A 21,350-nucleotide genomic window follows, 5' to 3' on the forward strand; every position below is an offset into this window, starting at 1 on the left:
TCATTTCAGTAACCTTTTCTCTCCAGATTTTTCTTAGCTGAACTTTCTCTTCTGGTCTCTTTTTGTGGTAGGATTTGAGGCTCACAGAATAGTAACTTGGGCTACAGGATGAGAAGTTACTCTGCCTGATGTATGGAATCATTCAGAGATTTAGTGAGATTAGAGCAGCTCCCAGTTCTAGACCATCACTGCCTTTGTTTAAAACCAACTGGCAGCAGTAGCAGAGCAGTTGGTTGACTTAAAGCTGAAGTGAAATGGTTGTGATGCCTCTGGTTTTTCTTCTTGGTGCAGGTAGTGAGAGCTGTGTGTAAAACAGGGTCCCGTTAGGGCTGGCCCTGTGCCAAAGCCAACCCCCATAAAACTGTGCACAGCTCTTGAATTGGACAGAAAAATCTCTGCACACTTACTGCAGCTCTGTACATTTTTAGTTGATTAAAATGAGGATTAAAAACATGAAGTGTGCTTTGTTTTCTTTTTTTTGGTGCAACTTTGTAGCAAGGACTATTTAAGCAAATACTTTGCTGTGATGTGAGTCACTCTATGGGTAAAATGAAAACATTTTCAATACTGTTCATTTCAAGTTAAATTTGGTCAGCAGTGGCAAATGCATTGCTCACCTTAGGTTGTTGACAACTTTCTGTAATGTACACATGCTTTTGTATTTTTTAGTTAAGATTCTCATTAGATGTTATGCAAACATCTTTCCTATTCCTTTCTTGTTCCTTTTCAGCTGGACCTCTTTGTGGGGTGAACTTAGAAGAATTTCTAAAGGCCCATAATTTTATTGCTTGAATTCTGGTTAAAATCCCATTTATTTGTAATGAAACAAGTAGGAAAACACATCGATGAGACAGCTGCCAGCACTGTTAGTTATTTGTCTGGTGACAGATCCCTCTGTTTCCACGATTACCAGCCCAGCAATGAGCCTCACAACAGGACAGGAGGGCGCGTGCTTGGCCTCGGAGCTCTGAATTTCCCTCCCGGAGCCCCTTAACCCTGATAAATGTTTCCTTTTGTCTCCTCTCTCCTGCAGCGAGCACTTGTCGTGTGCCTTCACGTTCTTCCTGCACGGGGAGAGCAACGTGTGCACGAGCGTGGAGATCGCGCAGCACCAGCCCATCTACCTGATCACCGAGGAGCACATCCACATGGCCCAGTCCTCGCCCTCGCCCTTCCAAGGTACGGCGCGTCGGCCCCGGCGGGGCGGTTCTCCACAACTTGCTGTCTGTTCACATTGTTGGTAACTTCACGTGCCAAACAAATCAATCATTTCAGTGTAAGAAGACTTAGTGTTTAAGGAAGTCAGTGCACACGTGTGGTTTTCTGACGTGGTCTCTCCGTGGATCCTATGTGGATGCAAATACTGAGCTTATTTAGTTCAGGACTGCTTTTCATTCATACACTGGCAACTATTTACTGTTTTATTTTAAAAACAAGGGGTGGGTGGGTGTGAAAATGTAGCAGAAACAATGAAAAGCTTGAAGTATCTGTGACTATTTATTTGCCAGTGTAAGAAATCAAAATTTTACAGAATTAAGCTGATGGCTTAGTAAATTCATAATGCAGTTTTCATGTGATGCTCTAAAAAAAAAAAAAAAAGAGAAAAACATTAAGAATTTTGAGTCATTGCATTATGCTGTCTTTACTACACTCTGAAATTATAATTTCAAAGCAATTAAAGCAAGAAATCTTAGTAAAGTTCAACACAGAGTAAAAAACCACCCAGAGACACATGAAATGATAATTTATAGAGATGTTAATTTATAGAAGCTTTATTGAAAACATTTTGTGTCTACATGTAAAGCTTTGACAGAGGCTCAGGCACTTCAGTCATACATTTTATTTCAGTGAGCTGAATTCATGACTCAAATCAAATACAACTAAAAGCAAAATTGAGTCATAATGGAAATACCTGTTGTTAAGCAAGTAATTTTCCTTATTTGTTGTGACTCTTTTTATGTATTATCTATCCTTTTTAATGCTAAGAAGTCTCAAATGTCCCTGTCCTCTCTTCTTTCCATGAGTGCTCATCCCTGAATGCTGTTTCATTACACTGGGGTTGCTGGAATTTCATTTGCATGGAAATTCTGAACCCAGACTGCCACGGGGTCCTGTGTTAGCTCAGTGCTCTGTAGGTTTGGATTCACACCTGCACTGGGCTTTGCAGTGGCTTTCCCTGGACCCTTCAGTCCTCAGGCAGAGCTGGAGCAGCCCTGCTGTGGGACTGTTGCTTGTTCTCCTGCAGTGCTGCTGAGTCCTTCAGGGCTGCTTTTGTTGTGTTGCAGTGCTGGTGAGTCCTTATGGCTTGAACGGGACCCTGACGGGCCAGTCCTACAAGATGTCAGACCCTGCCACTCGCAAGCTGATGGAGGAGTGGCAGTACTTCTACCCCATGGTGCTGAAGAAGAAGGAAGGCATGAAAGAGGAGGAAGAGCTGGGATATGACAACGATTTCCCTGTGGCAGTTGAAGTCATTGTTGGTAGGTTTCAATATTCTGCCTGAAGGATTATTTTCCTCCACATGATTTGAAAAAAAAAAAAAAAGTCATCTAATTAATCAGAAAGAGCCATTATAATTTTTCTATATTCTCTTGTAGCTCTCTTGACACCAGAACATCTGAGTAGTTCTGTCGCCTCAAGCTTTTGTACTCCCTGTATCCCACATGCCATTATTCACTGGATTGAGCTACTTGTTTCAGCTCTGCACTGGTTACAGAGGGCTGGATGTATATTAGCATGGAAATTCCTTAGCTCTTTGTATTTCAGATAATAAGTTTTGTCAAATTGACATTGAAAACAAGTGGAAGTAGCTGTGATTGCTGGATATTATCAGGTGTGTCTAAGACTTGTGGTTTTCCATCTCTCTGCAGGGGGTGTGAGGATGGTGTATCCGTCAGCCTTTGTTCTCATCTCCCAGAGTGACATCCCAGTGTCACAGAGTGCTGCCAGTGCTGCAGGCCATATAAATGTGGGACAGCAGGGGCTTGGAAGCATGAAGGATCCTGTCAGTACCTGTGGGATGCCCCTGACTCCCCCCACCTCTCCAGAGCAGGCTGTTATGGGTAAGCAGTGGGCTGGGGAGATGGGGTCAGACTCTGGGTTTTGCTTAGGTCCTGGGGAGTGCATGTGTGAGCAGGGGCTGGGTAAAGACAGGCAGTGGAGGAGGGCTGGGGGAGGACTTTGCAGGTCTGTGGTGAAGGGAAGCCAGTGCTGTGAACACCCCTTTACACAAAACAGGGTGAATTCAGTTCAGCTCCCTTTCCTGTAGGTACATCTGTGTGCAGTGCTGCAAAGCAACAGAAACCTCTCACCACTGGGCAACCTTCTGCTTGAACTTGGAGGGTTTTGAACCTGTTGGGCAGCACTTACTAAATTTCACAGAGCAATAGAAGTGTCAAAGACACAAAGGCCCTGCAAGTTTCTGTGAGACTGTGCAGCCAGATGGGGCTAAAGAATCCTTGTTATACCTCTCTGAGGAGTTCCCAAGCTTAGCCTGTATGGGATAGTTCTGTCACATCAACAGGGTCATTCCTGGAATAACAGAGTCATTGAGGTTGGAACTGATCTCTAAGATCATCAAGTTCAACCTTTGAACCTTGATGCCAAGGCAAAGAAAACATGTCTGGATTCACTTGTCCATGATTAGAACCTATAGATGAAGACAATCAAAGTATGTAGTATTTACTGGTAATAAGTCAGAATATGAGATGTAAATTCACTTGGAATGGTGTTTTTCAAAGGAACTGAGAGTTAAAATAAGCAAGAAGCCAATTAATAACTAACTGAAGCAGACAATCACCACTTAAATAACAATCTCTATTTGAGTATTGATGCATATTTTAATGTGCTATTGTATTTTTAAAATTTTCAGAACCCTGTTACACTTGTACAGTACATGGGAGGATTACAAGGGGGATTATATTTTTAGAATATTCATAAACTGTATTTTATATAAAAGTGTTCATGTTGTTGAATGTGGCAGTCACAGCTTCTGTTTGATCTCTGCTATTGTTTGAGGGCAGTATGAATTTGTATCAGAGGGGTGCCTCTCCAGCAAACAATGAAAGAATTCTTATTTATCAAAAATCATTTCAAAAGACCTTGAAAAATGGGAGGAATGGATTGGAAAAGCATGTCATGCAGTCCAGAATCACTAATGGGACCCATAAACTGGATTAGTGTGAGGCACGGGTATAATACTTTAGTTCTGCGCAATGCTATTTAAAATGTGGGTTTAGTGCCATGTCCAGTTTGGAGCATCTAAAGATGTGGACAAACTGTCTGGAGTCCAAAAAAGTACAGTGAGAGTGATCCTGGATTTTGCAAACAGGATCTCCAGGAAAAGACGGACAGAATTGAGGTGGTTTAGTCTAGAGAAGTGGAATTTCAAGCAGAAAAAGAATAGGCTTTTCTCTGCAACCAGTATGTAATGCTTTTCAGCAGTGGAACCAGTCTGGACTGCAGGGGTTGTGCAGTGGCTTCTGGTGAGGGGCTGCTGTGTCCTCCACTCACTGTACCATTACCTGCCAGAGGTATCTGTGTGTTCCAGGACTGTGCCAGGGATGTTCATGGACAAAAATTAGTGTGTGAGAACAAAGTGGTTTTGCCTGCTGTGCAGTTCTGTCTCCTGTTATGCTGTATATTGCTCTACTGTATAGTATAAAAATATTACATAATTATAGAAAGCAATAATTAATGCATTCCAATGTAACTTAAAAGCCCTGGTAGTTCCTTGGTTATCCTCTCGTGCCTCCTGTCCTTCCCTTCCCATCAGACTTATCCTTGTTTTCTTCCTGCTGTTGACACGTGATGCCTCCGTGTCCTTGTGGTGTTTGTCTGTACACACATTCCTTCTCCAAAGGAGGGCACATTTGCCAAATCTGAAGTTCTGACCTGTTTGTTTTTTGATCATCTGTCAAGTTCCCACTTGTTGGAGAACGTTTGAAAGCCAGTGAAGTACATGGTTAGTGGCACAAGCCTCAGTATAGCCAGGGTTTCCATGTTTGGCTTTACAAAAAGATAATCAGGGAAGATCTAACTGGAGAAAGAAATACATAGTGTGAAAAATTAAAGAAGATGCAGAGTTAGGCAGCTTGTGCACCATTTCAGAAGATGTGTTTTACAAATCACCTGGTGGCAAGCAGCAGGATTCCCTGTTAGCTGCAGTGGTGTGCAGCACTGAGTCCCTTCAGCACTTCACACTTGAGGCTGCTTGGATTGCGTCAGCAGGAGGACGAAGTGTTCTGTACCCTGGTGTGACCTTGTGAAAATGCAGCAGATCCCTCCTTGCTGTTCCAGCCCGGAGCAGGGACTCCTGCCCGGGCCAGTGGACCCAAAGCTCCCTCTGCTGCTGCAGCTCAGCCTTGGCAAGAGGGATGTGCTGGAGTTCAGTTCAGCTAAACAGAAACACATTGCAGCGCGGAAAAAGAAGCATCTGCTTGTACAATAGCTGGTAAAAGCTGCTGCATCACAGGAAGGAATGGAATGGAGAGAGTTTTCAGGCTCTCAAACATGTTGAAGTAATATCTTCATTTGTTATCTCTTTGATAACCATACAGAAAATACATACTGACAATATCATATGCTGTGTTACTAGTGTATCTACTGGTGATAAGCTGTTGGAAATTTCTGTAGTAGTGTAGATCTCAACTGGAAAATCTCACCAAAGCCAGTTTTGATTTTAGTATTTCAGTTCAAGCATATTGTAAAGAAATGGCACAGAATCCAGAGTGGTTTGGGTTGGAAAGGACCTCAGCCTCAATCCACCCCCCTGCCATGGGCAGGGACATCTTCCACTATCCCAGGGTGCTCCAAGCCCTGTCCTACCTGGCCTTGGACACTTCCAGGGATGCAGGGGCAGCCACAGCTTCTCTGTGTCAGGGCCTCCCCACTCTCACAGGGAACAATTCCTTACCAATCTATCCCTGCCCTCTGGCAGTGGGAAGCCATTCCCTGTGTCCTGTCCCTTGTCCCCAGTCCCCCTGCAGCTCTCCTGGAGCCCCTTTAGGCACTGGAAGGGGCTCTGAGCTATCCCTGGAGCCTTGTCTTCCCCAGACTGAGCACCCCCAGCTCTCCCAGCCTGTGTCTGTAGGAAAGCATCAGTGCTCCATTCATTTCCTCAGTGAGGTTTAATTTTGAGTATAAAGAACTGATCCTGCTTTGAAATAGTCTACATAAATTATTAGTTTTCTTAATAGATGCTTTTAGGACCATCCATATTACAATAAATTTCGTTTTTAAAGCAACTCACCAAAGACTATATAAATTCAAGTTTAAGATATAGGATAATTAAAAAGCTCTATCTTCACTATTTCTTAATGATCCAGTCCAGGGCTGTAGGGGCTATCTAAAGTACCTCCATTTATTGGGGAGTGTATTTTTCATAGATACACTCTGTATATTATATATCTCTATGTATCACATCACATGAGTACAGTGCTTGCACAACTCTATTGCCCATGTCTGTGGTAAACCCAGTGCCATGTTTGTTACCTCAAAGGGAGTGTTGCTTTAAATGTGTTCTGTAGGGCTGCTCTGAGCATTCCCCAGTGAATGTGAACATTGGTGTAGTCAGCAGCCTGCTAAGAGACTTCCAGGAAAAAATAGCAGGTGACAATATGAAGGACAGTTCTGACATTAATGCTTTATTTCTCTTGCAGGAGAAAGTGGCTGCTCTCAGAGCAGCATCAGCCATCCAGCTGTGCAGGAGGGGACAGTCACTGTCCACAGTCCAAAGAAATCAAGCAAGATTACTCCCAAATTTCACAACCGCATTGTTCACCGTGTGTGGAAGGAATGCATCCTCAACAGGGCACAGTCCAAGTATGGCAGCAGTCCTCATGCTTTGCTTATTTATAATACATAATATGCAGCTAAAATTGTCATGGTTTGCATTAATATTATTCTTTACAGGGCTCCTTTGCCACCAATCAGAGCTAATGATGCCAAACACCATTATCAAAGAAAATGTTGTATTATCAAAGAAAATGTGTCCCTCTGTTCAGCTGAGAACTCCTAACACTTCCCATTGAATTTGCAGTTGTGTACCCTAATTGTGACAGTCCTTGAGGCCATAGGTTGTGCCTTCAGCCAAGTGCCATTTAGAGGTGGCAGCTTCCATCTCCTGTTGTAGTTACTACACTGAAAGCTGGGTGATTGCAGTACACATTGTATATGTTTGGTATTTAGGGCTCTAAGGGGAGTATTTGTGAAGCCTTACATGAGTTGGACTAAAATTTCAATTGACAAGAGTGTATAAATTGATGTTAGTATCATGACCTTTAATACTGGAGATTTAAAGTGTATAATGGCATGGTGAGCCCTGAAATATTTATTTTTTCCTCTATCCATGCAATTTCCTCATTTGGTGTGTCATACTAATTTCCAGAAACAGTTTAAATGGCTTTCCCCTTGTTTCTTGTGCTTGGACTCCAGACAGAGTTTTCTGACACAGAGCTGAGACCTTCCTCCTACATAAATCAAACTGTAAATTTAAGGACTAGTGCAGGGATCTGCTGTCAATTTCAAAGGTCAGGTAGAAAGAAGTAATTTATCTGAGGGGAACATATATGAATTATGTACATTTAAAAAATTTTGTTCTTCAAAAGGTGGTGATTACTAAAATAATTTTCTCTTCTTCAGGAGGAATCAAATTACAGCTGCAAATTTGGAGGAGGAAGTTCCTAACAATAGTGTTTCATGGGATTTTGTGGATCCAGTCCAAAGAGTCAGTTGTTCTTGTTCCAGGTGAGCTTTGAAGAGAATAACCATTTGTCATATTGTGAGAGCCCTGCTTAATTCAGGCAGAGGTACACTTACAGAAGGGAGTTATCTCAGCTTTAGGTGAGACAAGAGGAAATTGTAATATCAAACCTGTGATCACATTTGGGGGATGAATCTGCATCTCAGCCCACTGTCACTTGCAGGAGCCAATCCAAGTGGAAAAATCATGGTGCTGGGGCCAGGATTACTCCAACAGTTCCCATTCATAAGGAACTCATCCTGCAGCTTTTCAGAGCTGTGACCTTTGGTTGAGTGGGTAAGGCTTGTGGTGAAGAGGGCGGGATCTTCCTAAGTTTGTGATCATCCTTCTATTTGGAGGAAGAGGGGAAACATCCTACAAATCACTTCATGTGCCTCTGGTCAATCTGCCATGGCACCAAACCCACACAAGAGAATATTAAACCTTTGCAGCCTGGTCACCCTCTGTCACTGGATCAGAAAGAATTCACAGCTCACTCACACAAACACTTTAGGAGGTTATTAACGTTATCTGTCATCTTTGGGTGGTTAGAATTCCAGAACTACTCACTCAGGAAAGGCAAACCGTCATCACCAATATGCTTAACCATTCTTAAAACTATCTGAGAGATGTTTCAGGGCTAGAAAAAGCCCCCCCAGTTTGCAGTGAAGTAGTTCTGTGAAACACTTCTACTGAAATTCTAATTCCCAAGGTCACCATCTACTGGTAAGATAGGTGATAAAGTACCTTGACCAAAAGAAGTTACTCCTTAAGGATGCAGTTCTTCTTTGTGTAGTCAGAGGAAGGGATGAAGGGACTGTGCATCCTACAAGGGTGGAATATCAACCTGGAGACTCCCTGCTCTATCCCTAGTGAGAGGATGCTTTCTGCAGCTCTTCCCCCCTGATTATACACATTGGTTGTATTTATATACTCAAGAATTTGGAACAGATAAATGTTTTGTCAGAATGCCAAGTGTTTCCTGTGGAAATCTTTGCCTGGAAAGCATGGGGATCGACAGTGGGCAGTGGGAGCCTGGTTCTGTGGATAGGTTCAGGTGCACTTGGAATTTCACACTGTCTGTTCCTCCCTCCAGTGATAACTGCATCATGCTGGAGTTGGTGAACACAGCAGCTGGGAAATGGAAATATTATCCTTAAAATGAAGGCAGTATCTGATTTCAAGCAGCAATAAGAACTTTCCATGTAGCTGCAGAACCTGAGCAGCTACTGGCCTGTAGAAATTGTTTTAGTCATTTCTGTGCCTATTCCATGTACTGGCTAAATGTCAGGATATGATCTTAGATCTGGAGTCTCAAAGGGCTGTCTGGTACTCAGCATCAAATTCAGTCTCCTTCAGACCCAGCTTGGTGTGTGAGGAGCAGAATGTCTGAAATAATTCTTTGCAGTCAGTTAAAATATGGTGAATGATGGAGAATTAAGGCAATGAAATGTTACAAGAACATGCTTAAGGCAAATCTCCAGTTACCAGGGCATTAGCTGCACATTAGGGTGATTGCAGGCACAGACCATCTGCTGCTGCAGGGAATCTGCAGTGTGTCCTGGGAACAGCAAAGCCCTGCAGAAAGCTGGGATAACCCCACACAGCCTGGATGCTTCCAGGGAACAGGGACAGCAAGCACAAGTAGACAGGGTTGGGTGTCTCCACTGTAGCCCACTTCACTTGTGGTCATGTAGGTTATCTCTTTAAGTAAAAAGCACATTACATGTTTTGAAATGGGTTTTTGTTGTCCTATTGTTGTTCATAAAATAGGGATGGAGTGATTAATTTTGAAATGGTGTTTATTTTTAAACAGGTTTCAATGTTAAGCACGAATACATATTTCAGTTTCTGTTTAGCTTAATAAAATCAGATAAACAGCTAAACAGAAAGCCCCAAACAACAAAAAAGACCAGTAAAAGTATGGGTGGAATTATATCCTTAGGAATCATCATCAGTATGATGAAAATACTTTTTAGCAGGACCTGAAACACTGAAATTCAGTCCTGTGCTTCTCAGTCTCAAAGATAATGGATACAAAGTCAAAAGAGCCATATGAAGCCGGTAATAAGATTGTATGTTACTGCATTATATTCTAAAAAATATTTATTCAAGCTTCCTCCATCAGGCAGAAATTAAAAGCCTGTTAAAGATCAGGAGCAGACAGGAGGTTTTTCAGTGCCGCTCTCTGAGGCGGGTAGCTGCCCCGAGCGTGCAGTGAGTGGTTTCTCCTCCTCCAGGCACAAGGTGTTCAAGCAGCGCTGCGCCGGTGCCTCGGGCCGGCCGCCCACGCTGCCCCAGCCCGGCTTCGCCGTGGGGACCGCAGCGGCCTCGGCACTGCCCCCTCCTGCCTCCTCAAAGCACAAAACCACCGAGCGGCAGGACAAGGGAGAGAAACTGCAAAAAAGGCCCCTGATGCCGTTCCACCATCGGCCCTCGGTGACTGAAGAGCTATGCATGGAGCAGGATGCGGCCGGGCAGAAGCTGGGCCTGGCCGGGATGGAGTCCGCCTTGGAAGTCCCCAGTTCCAGGAAATACGAGAAGCCGCTCTCGCTACCTGCTAGAAATCCAAGCAAGCAGATTAATATGAATCCTATGGATTCACCCCATTCCCCCACTTCCCCTCTGCCTCCCACCCTGAGCCCCCAGCCCAGAGGTCAGGAGGCAGAGAACCTGGACCCCCCTTCCGTTCCTGTGAACCCAGCACTCTACAGCAGCGGGCTGGAGCTGCAGCCGCTGCCCAGCTTAGATGACAGGACAGTCCTGGTGGGACAGAGGTTACCTCTGATGGCAGAGGTCAGTGAGACAGCCTTGTACTGTGGCATAACTCAGAGCAACGAGGCCGTGGACGTGTGGAGGACCTATAGTGTCCCTTCGAGTGACGACCCCGAGTTCCGGCCGCCGGAGCTGCCATGTGACAGGTATGATGGCAGGATGGAGATCAACCCCGACAGCACTGCACTGAAGAGGTGAGAGAGCACTCTGAGCAGGGGAGCTGGGCAGTTCTAATCATCACTGAACTCTAATTTCTGCTTTTCAGCTGAGAAAGGCTAAGGCTTCACCATCACAGATGCTGCAGAGAGCGCTAAATAGTTAAATAGAAACAATCCAATGCAGGATGCTTGCCTTTTCTGTATCTGGCTTTCTGTTGGACCCTACAAGAACTGATCAGTCTCTTTGTAACCTATTTTTGTGTTTTATGCTAGCCTAAAAATTACTGTAGCATTCTGATAATGCATTTAAAAAAATGCACCAGAGAAAGTAGTTGATGAAAATGTTTAGGAAAAATTAATTGAGGAAGAGTTACTGAGTTAAAAGACTATTGGGTTTGGTAATTACAATGGAGTTTGCTGGGCTGAAAAGGGTTTCAGCCTGAAAAACACAGCCTGGAAAGGCTGGACTTCAATGTGTTTTCATTTATACAGTGACAAAATTGATTCTTCTTTCATTGTCCCAAAGTAGGTCTTAATCTAGTAAGGTATTTAATGTTTAAATGTATCCAATACATCCTTTATTTGAAGAAAAAAACATTTCTACTTGATCAAGGGGGATGGTATGTGCCATGGGCTGTGTTTGTGTGACAGCTGCAGATTGTGCTGGTTTTGTTTCATGTTGGCCTTGCTTGTTTATTTTCACTTCAGGCTGTTAGCACAACCTAATAAACGGTTTAAAATTTTGGAAGAGCAGAAACCAGTGCAGACCCTGAACTATCTTGACCCCTTGCCTCTACTACAACCCCCTGGAGAAGGCTGGGGAGACACCAGTGATCCTTACACCTTCGAAGATGGAGACATCAAGTACAGTTTCACTGTCAATAAAAAATGCAAACTTGGGGCTGAGAAAGATCCTTTGAAAAAGAACAAGGTAGGGTGTAAATCCAGTGTTTGGCATTAATGGTCTTGTAGGATTTATCCTGTAGCACAGTGTTTGCACTACAGCTCTCTAGAAGACTTGTGTCTGTTTCACAAAACAAAATCAGACATGTATATATTTATATTCAATTTTTAAAAAAAATATTATTTTATATTATCACCTGCATGATGCTTCTTATGTATCTTATCCTTTATGGAGTTGTTTTGGTGTTTGGCTGTGCAAGCAAACAATCTAAAAGATGTTTTTTCCTGGAGAATTTGAGATAGTTGATTACCTGAACTGGCTGTCAGAGTTCAATGATGTCCATGGAATCCTTTGTAAATCTTATATTTAACTCAGACCCCTGAGTCTGGTTGGACACAGAAAAACATTTGTTCTTACATAGCTTAAATTCATAGCCATGAAATCTCTCTTGTTTTTTGTATAGTCAGAAGATGGGATTGGATCCAAGGAAATCCCCCCACCGGGCCATTCCACACCAGTTCCTGATGGAAAAGATGCCATGTCCATTTTCAGTTCTGCTCCTAAGACTGGTGAGTTAAAGCTCTTTGATTCAGTCTGCAAAGCAAAAATACTTATATGCCATAACATCTGGAGGAAAAAATCACATCTGAACTTTTGTCTGTAACATCAGAGCTACAGACAGCTCCCAAGTTGGAAAAAACTTGATTTTCCTTGTCATTTTTATAAAAACAATGCTATATTTTTTAGAATATTAAATGAGCAGCAGCAGAGCAGCAGCTCCTTCCTTGTGGAGGAGCTGACCCTCGGTGGTCGCTGCTCAGCCTGCAAGGCTCCAGCAGAGCAGAGGGCTCAGTGCTGGGGGGCAGAGGTGCTGTTGTGCTGCTGCCCGTGCCGTGTTTCCCTTGCCGTGCCGTGTTTCCCTTGCCGTGCCGTGTTTCCCTGCCCATGCCCTGTTTCCCTGCCCATGCCCTGTTTCCGTGCCCGGTTTCCCTTGCCGTGCCCGGTTTCCCTTGCCGTGCCGTGTTTCCCAGCCCGTGCCCGGTTTCCCAGCCCGTGCCCGGTTTCCCTTGCCGTGCCCTGTCTCCTGACTGGTGTTTCCCTTGCCGCGCCCGGTTTCCCTTGCCGCGCCCGGTTTCCCAGCCCGTGCCCTGTTTCCCTGCCCTGTCTCCTGACTGTGCTCCGTTTGTTCCCCGGCGCTGGCAGACCCGCGGCAGGACGGCGCTGCCGGCAGGGCCGGCTCCGGCAGCCTCACCCAGGTCACCGACCTGGCCCCGTCCCTGCACGACCTCGACAACATCTTCGACAACTCCGACGAGGATGAGCTTGGGGTGAGTCCTCGTGGGGATGAGTGTTCTGTAGGCCAAGAAACAGATTCCTAGTGGGAATGATTATCCCTAATAGATGGGAGAGAGAGTTTCCAGGTAGGCAGGCTTGGCTTTTAGGAAGGACTGCTGGCAAGGAGATCCTTCAGGAGATCCGTCCTCCATGGACAGGCTGTAAGGAGCTTCCACAGGGAGAGCCATGCAGTTGCTTTATAAATCCATTATATCTAGTTCTGTGTCCTGGACTTCCATCAGAATTCTTTGTTTGAGAATTATGGTGGAAAAGATCCAAGTTTTATTAATTGGTGGTGGGTTCTTTTACCTTGTCTGAGAACCTGCCCAAAGAAAAATAAATTCAACCTTACAGGATTCCAGTAATTCTCTGAGTCATGTTCCCTCATATTCCTCCAAGCACTTTATTTCAGTGCAAAGAGAAATAGTTGCTGCATGATAGGAAATACAAAGGAAAATGCAGATTTATATCAGTTAGGAGGGGCAGTAAATTGCCTGGGAAAGCAAAGATTTGGATAGTCACTATCTTTAAGCATAATCTAATACAACCATAATAATACAGAAGGTGGTCTTAAAGTGACTTTTAGTAGATAACAGTGTTTAAAAGTCTTATGCCTTATTCTTGGCAGGACTTTATAAGTGCACCAATTTTCTTACTGTGGTTCCACATAAACTGCACTTCAGATGCCATGGCTAATATGCCAATCTACCAGAGGACTGTTCTGTCAAGATAAAAGATTACTTTATTCTCTCAAGTTGCCCTGGACAGCCCTAATGTTTTTCCTGTCTTAACATTTGCCTGTGTTGGGCTCACTCTTTGTCATATTGCCACTACTACCTGGGAGTAATCCAAACACAGAAATAAATAGAGCAGTCACATACATGTCAAGCTCAGTGCTTGTGATAACATTTTGAGTATAATTTGTGTGTGTATAGAACTACAAAAATGCATAGTTATATGTATGCATCAATTTATAGGGGGATATGTAGACAGGCAAATATTTCTTTTTGTTTTTAGTGTTGAAAGAGGGGAAAAAATCCAGACTCGTTGGGGTGAGCGGGTGGGGTTGCTGTGCAGGGGCCCTGAGGGGCGCAGTCTGTGCTGACCGAGTGTTTGGTGTTGCAGGCCGTGTCCCCAGCCCTGCGCTCCTCCAAGCTGCCGGCAGCGGGCTCCGAGGAGCGGCCGCTGGGCAAGGACGGCCGGACTGCGGTTCCCTACCCTCCCAGTGAGTACGGAGCTGCTCGGCTCACACCCCCACGCTGGGCTCGCTGCACAGCCCTGAGGGTGCTCCTGTGCTGCAGCTGCCAGGTTTTAATGAGGGCAGTGGTAATACAGGCATGGATTTTTAATGAGCCTGCTGATATGTGAGATACTCTTCTGTTGACATTGTTGTCTTAGTCTGGAACTATGGGAGGCATTTGTTACAAATCTTCCCTTGGAAGCTTTCCCCTCTCTTCTGTGCTCACTGTTGGGCACCTCCACCATTACCAAATCCCTCTTTAAGTATAAATCCTTCTACTTAACGAAATGGAAGAATTTAAAGCCATGGCCATGATGGTGCAACCATCTTGGAAGAAAATTGCATTGAACATTTGACAAATTAAAACTAAAATCACCTTCAGGGTTTAATCTGGATTTGGAAGTGCATGATTAAAATCCAAGTGCTGGGTTCTGACTGGAGGCATGGTATGGACCTTTTATAGGTGGTTGTGGTAGTGATGCTTGTGCAGGCTCTGCACATGGACAAGGGAGGTTATGGGAGTGCAGGAAACTTACGAAATTGTATGAAATTAGATTAAAACAACAGGTTTTTTTTTCCTAAGGACTGTGCCAACAGCTGTTGGAAATAGTAACTTGTACTCTGAGGTGTGAGGGCTTTGCTGCATTTCTTGCATTTCTTACACCTGATAGGATGGGACAGTCGGGGGGGTTGGGCTCTGCTCCCAGGGAACAGGGACAGGAGGAGAGGCAGGATGGGACAGTCAGGGGGGTTGGGCCCTGCTCCCAGGGAACAGGGACAGGAGGAGAGGGAACAGCCTCAGGTGTGCCAGGGGAGGCTCAGGTTGGATACTGGGAAAATTCCTGTACTGAAAGGCTTGTAAAGCCCTGGCACAGCTGCCCAGGGCAGTGCTGCAGTCCCCATCTCTGGAGGGATCTACCAGCCCTGGATGTGGCACTGGGGGACGTGGGTGAGTGGGGCTTTGGCAGTGCTGGGAATGGTTGGAGTCAATGATCTCAGAAGGCTTTTCTGACCTGAACAGATCCCTGATTCTATTGGTGTAGGTGGCATTTCTCTTCAGATGAAGGAGAAATGTGTCTGTGTTTGTGGGACAGGAGGAAGGTGAGAATTTTTGGTATAATAGTAACAAATCAAATTACAAATTACTTTGTGGTGAGAAGGAAGAGTGTTTGATTTCTGTGGCCACTATAAGCAGAAATCCAATCTCTCTGCAAATCATTCTTTAATGCCTTCTCATTAACTTCAGCTGGTAATGAGAACAAATTGAGGTGAAGAAAAAAACCAGTCTGAAGGAGATGAGTCAGAGTTTTATGGACCCATAAAAGCTGTGCTGATTTACTCAAATGTAGAAGTCTGAAGTATACAGAGATTGGATTTTGACAGGTTTAGTTGATCCATAGCTTTTTAAAATATGCAAAGCTTTTTCAAGCATGACACACATGAAAATGAATGATGATAGTTGCCTGTTGCTGTAGGGTTGGGGGATTTTTTGTAATTAAACTTTTTTATGAATCTGCACTGCAGAATTTTGCTAAGTGGAGTGAGCTGGAGGTGAGAAAATGATGTAGTGTGAAGTTAAACAGATACACTCCACTTGTAGCCGTGGCCTTGCCACCAGCTGTGGAGGCACAGCAGTGTCTGTGGGGAGTTGAAGTGCCTTGTACAGCATCATAAATTCCTGCTGGCCACCCTTCATTTTCACCTTTATCCCTGTCCCCTTCCAGTGCCTAAAACACCTCTCTCTGCTGAGAAACAGAGGGAGCCAATCCAGCTGCCAGCCTGAACATTGTATTCCATACTAATGTTGGTGGAAAAGAGTTTCTTTGGTTATGCTGAACTTTTTTTCAGCTTTAATTTATCCTGTATTAGGACAAGACTAAGGGCTTTTAAATTCAGATACTGAGAGAGTGGAGAAAAAAGAATATGGACAGAGTGGGAATAATTCATAGCCTGTTGTTTACTCTGCTGCTCCAGATTGTGAAGGACTGGGTTCAGCAGGGACAGCTATTACCAAAAGAGCTGCATTTTGAGAGGACTGCCCCTATTTGAGTGGTATCCCTTTGTCTAAAGAGTTCAGTAGCCTGGCTGTGTCATCTCTGAGCACAAAAGCATCCCATGCAGGGTTGGCTCTGTTAAGGTAGAGTGGAGACACATCCTGAGGCTGCAGCATCCTACACAAATGTACTGTTAGTGCAGGTATTCCTAGTCCATAGATAATTCTAATCCCACCACTAATTTCTGCCTTTTTCTGTTTGCTTTTGAGAACAGTACTTGTTACCTGATTGGATTTCCACAACACAATGTTTATCAGTCAGAAACCCATCTGTATTAATTTATGCATTTTCCATAATCTTTAGGCTGCAGATGTTACTGAGTATAAGAGTGTCCTTGTGTCCCATCAGCTTGGGTATGGAAAATGGGATTGGGCATTAAATCTGTCCAAAAAAGTATATCTAAGAGGAGACACTTGTGGGAATTCACCCTTCTCTAATTAGAGTGGTTAACCACTGATGGTTTTGTCCAGAGAGGATCTGTCCTAATTCAAGTCAGGAAAAGAGAACATTTATGCTGAATGTGACACAAAATAAATCTGGAAGCTGTAGCTGGAAGGAGAATATGCAAGACTTTGCTGTGATTTCTGTTTGATTGCATTACACTGTATAGAGCATCTCTGTTGGGGTTGGTTGTTCTGCTTAAAGAAGAAAAATACACAATGGATGATTCCATTATGATCATTTCCTGACAAGTCATTTAGGAATCTTCCTGGCTTAATGTCTTGTGATGGAAAAGGATAATTTTGTGGCTTCTCTGGCACTGGAACTTCGGGATGCCTGGCAGTCTGCTCCAGGGCAGAACTGCTCGTGTTTGTGGCAGGAGTTCTGTTGCCATGGACCAGACAAGGCTGCAGAGACTGAGTGGAGAAATCCAGCTTAGGGCCCATGAATTCCAAAGGCCTCCTGGTTTAGGGCTAGGTCAGCTCTGGCAAAGGGAGGAAACTCCTCTGTGGCTTCTTAGAAACAGTCACTGGGGTGAGCTTGGTGTTAATGTCAATTCAGCTCTCCAGTTATGAAGGATTTATTAGTTGCTGGTAAACTGAGCATTCGTTTGTTCATCTACCAGGTTGTTGTTTCTGCTGAACAATAACCTTGCAGAGTGTCCCTAGGAATTTGGGGAATTTATCCCTAGGAGTTAACTTTTGCCCTACACTTACACTGCTGTCAGAACCCCAGTAAGCCTGGAGAAGCTTTGCTAGTTTTTAACTGATGAAATAAGAGCTAGCATTGAATTGGTCTCTTCTGTTTTATTGAATTTCCTTGAGAATTTGAATTATTAACTGTATTATTTCATCCTCTTCAGCTGTGGCAGACCTCCAAAGGATGTTCCCAACACCACCCTCTTTAGAACAGCACCCTGCCTTCTCCCCAGTGATGAGTTACAAAGATGGAATAAGTTCAGAGACTGTGACTGCCTTGGGAATGATGGAGAGTCCTATGGTCAACATGGTTCCAACACAGCTGGCTGAGTTTAAAATGGAGGTGGAGGATGGATTAGGTAGCCCTAAACCTGAAGAAATCAAGGTAACATGCTAGAAATGTGGAATTTTTACAAACTCCTCTATGCACACTTAGATTTTTATAAACAAGTCTCATGTAGTGTGTGTAGCAACAACAAATATGAACTGGACCTGTGTAAAGAACTTGTCAGCCCTGGAGCTGGAAAAGTATTCTTCTCTAGTAGAAGAGCTTTTTAATTGTTTCTCTGATTTTAACTGTAGGCATTTTGTAATTTTATGTTTGTAATGGTTCTGGGTGTTCTTAGGAAACAAACAGTATTGTCTGTGAAATGAGCCCTGTGCCTAACAGAAAGAATGTCCATGACTGGAAAAACACCACACTTGTGGCTAAGTAGCTGTTAAATGATGTATTTCTTCAGATAATTTCTCTAGGGCACCTTTGCTGTGCCCCCCTCCCTGCTGCCAGGCTGGCACACAGTGGGATAAAGTGGTGCATGTAGAAAGGCTGCCTTTATCTCTCTGAAATGTTCCTTTTTTGGTTAGGGTTGAAACTCTCTGAGAAAGCCCAGGGGTTGAACTTGCTCTGTTTCTTCTTCAGCTGATGTTACTTCACAAGTTTTAAGGCCAGATGGGACCATTCTTATCTGACTTTCTATATAACACAGGTCAGGTAATGTCACCTAGTTCCTCCTCTCTCGAGTCCTGTAGTGTCTCAGTAAAGAGCTGTTTGTAGCTGGGGACTCTGGGTTCTTGTGACATCCCAGTGTGACCATTTCTCCATAGCATCCCATGGAGGGACCCAGCATCAGCACTGATATACATTGGCTGTGTCATTGTTCATCACAGGGTAAGAGCAGGGCACAAATCATTCTGCCTGTGTGTCCTGCATTACTGAACTTCTGGGCTGCCTTTTGTCACCTTTGTCAGAAGGTACTGTTGCCATATTTCCATGCATACAGCCTGAGGAGATAAAAAATGCACTTTTTGTGTGGAAATGCACAGCTTGTTGTTCTGCAGCAAGCTGCCCTGTACACAGGGAATAAAAAGGGAGATGCCCACTCTAACTCTGGCTTCCTGGTAGTCCCCAGCCTTTGATTGTACAGCCTAATTCTTCGCCTTCAGACCCACTCTGTCCCTCATGTGCCACAGCCTGTTCCTTCTGTTCCAGCAGCTGTCTCTCCCCCAGCACCACCTCCTTCCCTGTCCTTTGTGCCCATGTTGAATTGATTGAGGCCTGATTTTTAGGGCTCTGCATTGCTGAGCCAGGGACACACTTGCAGCTGCATGGACAAGAAGTGGCTGTGTGTTGGTGTGAGGATACTGATGGATGCCTTTGTTTAGTGTAAGTGATGTGGTCAGCTGTCAACCAGGACATTTTCCTGCCAGCAGGAATAGCATCCCTCAGGCAGACTGCAAGGGAGGCTGTGGCAAGTCCCACAGGATGACATCTTCCACAGGAGCTTTCAGTTTTGTCCCTGGGAGAGAAGGGAGTCCCTGTCCCTGGCAGGAAGCAGGACAGCGTGTGGGACAGCATTCCAGGGTTGTGCTCTCATGTTTTGGTGCCAGTCCAGTGTGTCCAGTCAGACCCCAGAGTTCCCAGCTCATTCCCCTGCCAAGGGCTGAGCTGGCAGGGAGCTTGTCCCAGCAGTTCTGGAAGAAAGGGGCTTTGCAGATGTGGAAGGGAATTCCCAGTGTCCCTCCTGATAGCAGAAGCCAGCTGGACATCAGGACAGGGGACGAGTCTGCTTTGCTACTGCCAGATCTCTCCTTCCTTCCTCCCTGAGCTCTCCCTTGGAGGCACACTGGGAAGAGGCTCCTTCTCAGTGTGTGCTCCAGGACAGTCTCCATTGCCCATCTTGAACAACTTGCCCATAACAAGTTGTTATGCCACCACAGGAGTTAGAAATAAGTTTTTTCTAAGGTTTGTAAGACTTTACCTTACCACAGACCTTGCTGGTTTTTCTCTTCTGCTTGTGCAGTAAGTTGTTTAAGTATAGGATAACTTGGGTCTGGAAAAAAAAATAAATTTCTGTTTTGGAATTTGTTGAGCTGAAGGTTTTGGAGTGGGAGCAGATTTCAGGGCGTCATTGATACCGAAGATATTTTAATCTCCCTCACAGCCATTACAGGAGTATTAAAATACTTACTTCAGTTCTACTGGAGAACATTTCCAACAGCACAATTTACTTGCTTCTGTGTGTGTCACACCTGCTCATACACCCCAGTGGGGGAAACAAGCACTAAACCCATTGCCCCATTGCTGATCATCCTGAGAACATGGAAGTAGATTCCTTGTGCTGAGCATTCTGCAGCTGGAGATAGAAGTCCACACATTCCTCATCCCTCAATGCTTGACAAGGTGCAAGGGAAAAAAAAATGCAAAGCTCTAACAAGATGTTAAATACTGAGACTGCTGTTACTGTTTTCACACTGATTTTTACTTTGCAGTAGTGCCTCAAGAGGACTAATTCTGTTCTCCTGAAAGAGCTGGAATAGCTCTAGAAACTCTGGGTGAAGTTCTTGTCATCACTCTGTGCAAGCAAATGTGACAGTCTCTGCAAGCCCAGCTGGGCTGAACTTCATTGATAGTTAATACTGTGTTTGCTGGATTGTTTAGATATTTGTATTTGATACTGCAAGTAATGATTGGCATGTGCAAAGTGTGCACTGTTATTGCTAAAGTGATGTGAACCCCCACAGTGGGGGTTATTTAGAGGCTGCCTCAAGGCACCTCAGGGTTCCTCACACTCTGACAGCCTCTCCCCACTGTCAGTGCAGAAGTCTTGCAAAGATCAATCTTTTAAGTGCCTAAATGAGGTGCTAAAAGTTAGGTAGTGTGAAAATTTCATAGTGCACTACTCATGTTTCAGGCACAGCTTGTCTGAAATGAGCCTGATCCAATCATGAAACCTCCTGCCATAAAGCTGTGTAGCATCTTGGGATAACAGGGAGCCTCAGCTGAGTTTCCCTGAAGGAACTACTCTTGAATGCATTGTAGAAGGAATAAATGTAGTTCATTTTGGGGGAAAAAGGGTTCAAACAGTACAATAGATTTTAATTTAAAAAAATATCTAAAGAGCAGCCTGACCACATTTTTGTAACCGAGGTCACTTGGATGTTACAGGATTTTTCGTATGTGCACAAAGTTCCATCATTTCAACCTTTTGTGGGCTCTTCCCTGTTTGCCCCACTGAAGATCCTGCCCAGCCAGTGCCTCCTACCTCTGAAGATTCCAGATGCCTGCATCTTCAGGCCTTCTTGGGCTGTTCCTCCGAAAATTGAGCAACTTCCATTGCCACCTGCAGCCACTTTCATCAGAGATGGGTACAAGTAAGTACAGCCTTGGAGGAAATGGGTCTGTCAAGGCCATGCCTAAAGCTGGGTAACTGAACTGGTTGTTTGTATTGACAGTGCATTAACCTGCAAATGTATTTTAAACCTTTTAGGTTTGTCATTGACTGAGATCAAAACAGTTCTGATAGCAGGAACATTTAACACTGGCTTTGGCAGTCAGGGGTGTTACAGTGTGTGTCCACTCTCAGCGCTTTTAAAAGAACAGGAACATGCAGTGCCTGAATTAATGGTAATTTCTGATACAGGAAAATATTGTAATTCAACAGAAACCACAAGTGTTGGGGAACAAAATGAATGCACTGAGCCCATCATATCTCTGCCCTCCCATT

General features: G+C 44.4%; 1 protein-coding gene across 1 annotated transcript in view; it reads left to right on the forward strand.

The window, feature by feature from the left end:
- The window catches only part of MED13L (mediator complex subunit 13L), a 94,161-nt gene that overhangs the window by 46,930 nt on the left and 25,881 nt on the right, over nt 1-21,350 (forward strand). Inside the window, exons 5-16 of the mRNA XM_041420490.1 lie at nt 1,034-1,179; nt 2,286-2,480; nt 2,871-3,062; nt 6,660-6,822; nt 7,642-7,746; nt 9,982-10,710; nt 11,383-11,605; nt 12,042-12,147; nt 12,782-12,906; nt 14,039-14,138; nt 17,511-17,731; nt 20,792-20,997. Of these exons, the coding sequence (XP_041276424.1) occupies nt 1,034-1,179; nt 2,286-2,480; nt 2,871-3,062; nt 6,660-6,822; nt 7,642-7,746; nt 9,982-10,710; nt 11,383-11,605; nt 12,042-12,147; nt 12,782-12,906; nt 14,039-14,138; nt 17,511-17,731; nt 20,792-20,997 (2,511 nt within the window). The remainder of the gene's footprint in view (nt 1-1,033; nt 1,180-2,285; nt 2,481-2,870; nt 3,063-6,659; nt 6,823-7,641; nt 7,747-9,981; nt 10,711-11,382; nt 11,606-12,041; nt 12,148-12,781; nt 12,907-14,038; nt 14,139-17,510; nt 17,732-20,791; nt 20,998-21,350) is intronic.

The sequence above is a fragment of the Onychostruthus taczanowskii genome, unplaced genomic scaffold (genome assembly GCF_017590055.1).
Source record: "Onychostruthus taczanowskii isolate IOZ18803 unplaced genomic scaffold, ASM1759005v1 scaffold64, whole genome shotgun sequence".
Lineage (NCBI taxonomy): Eukaryota > Metazoa > Chordata > Aves > Passeriformes > Passeridae > Onychostruthus > Onychostruthus taczanowskii.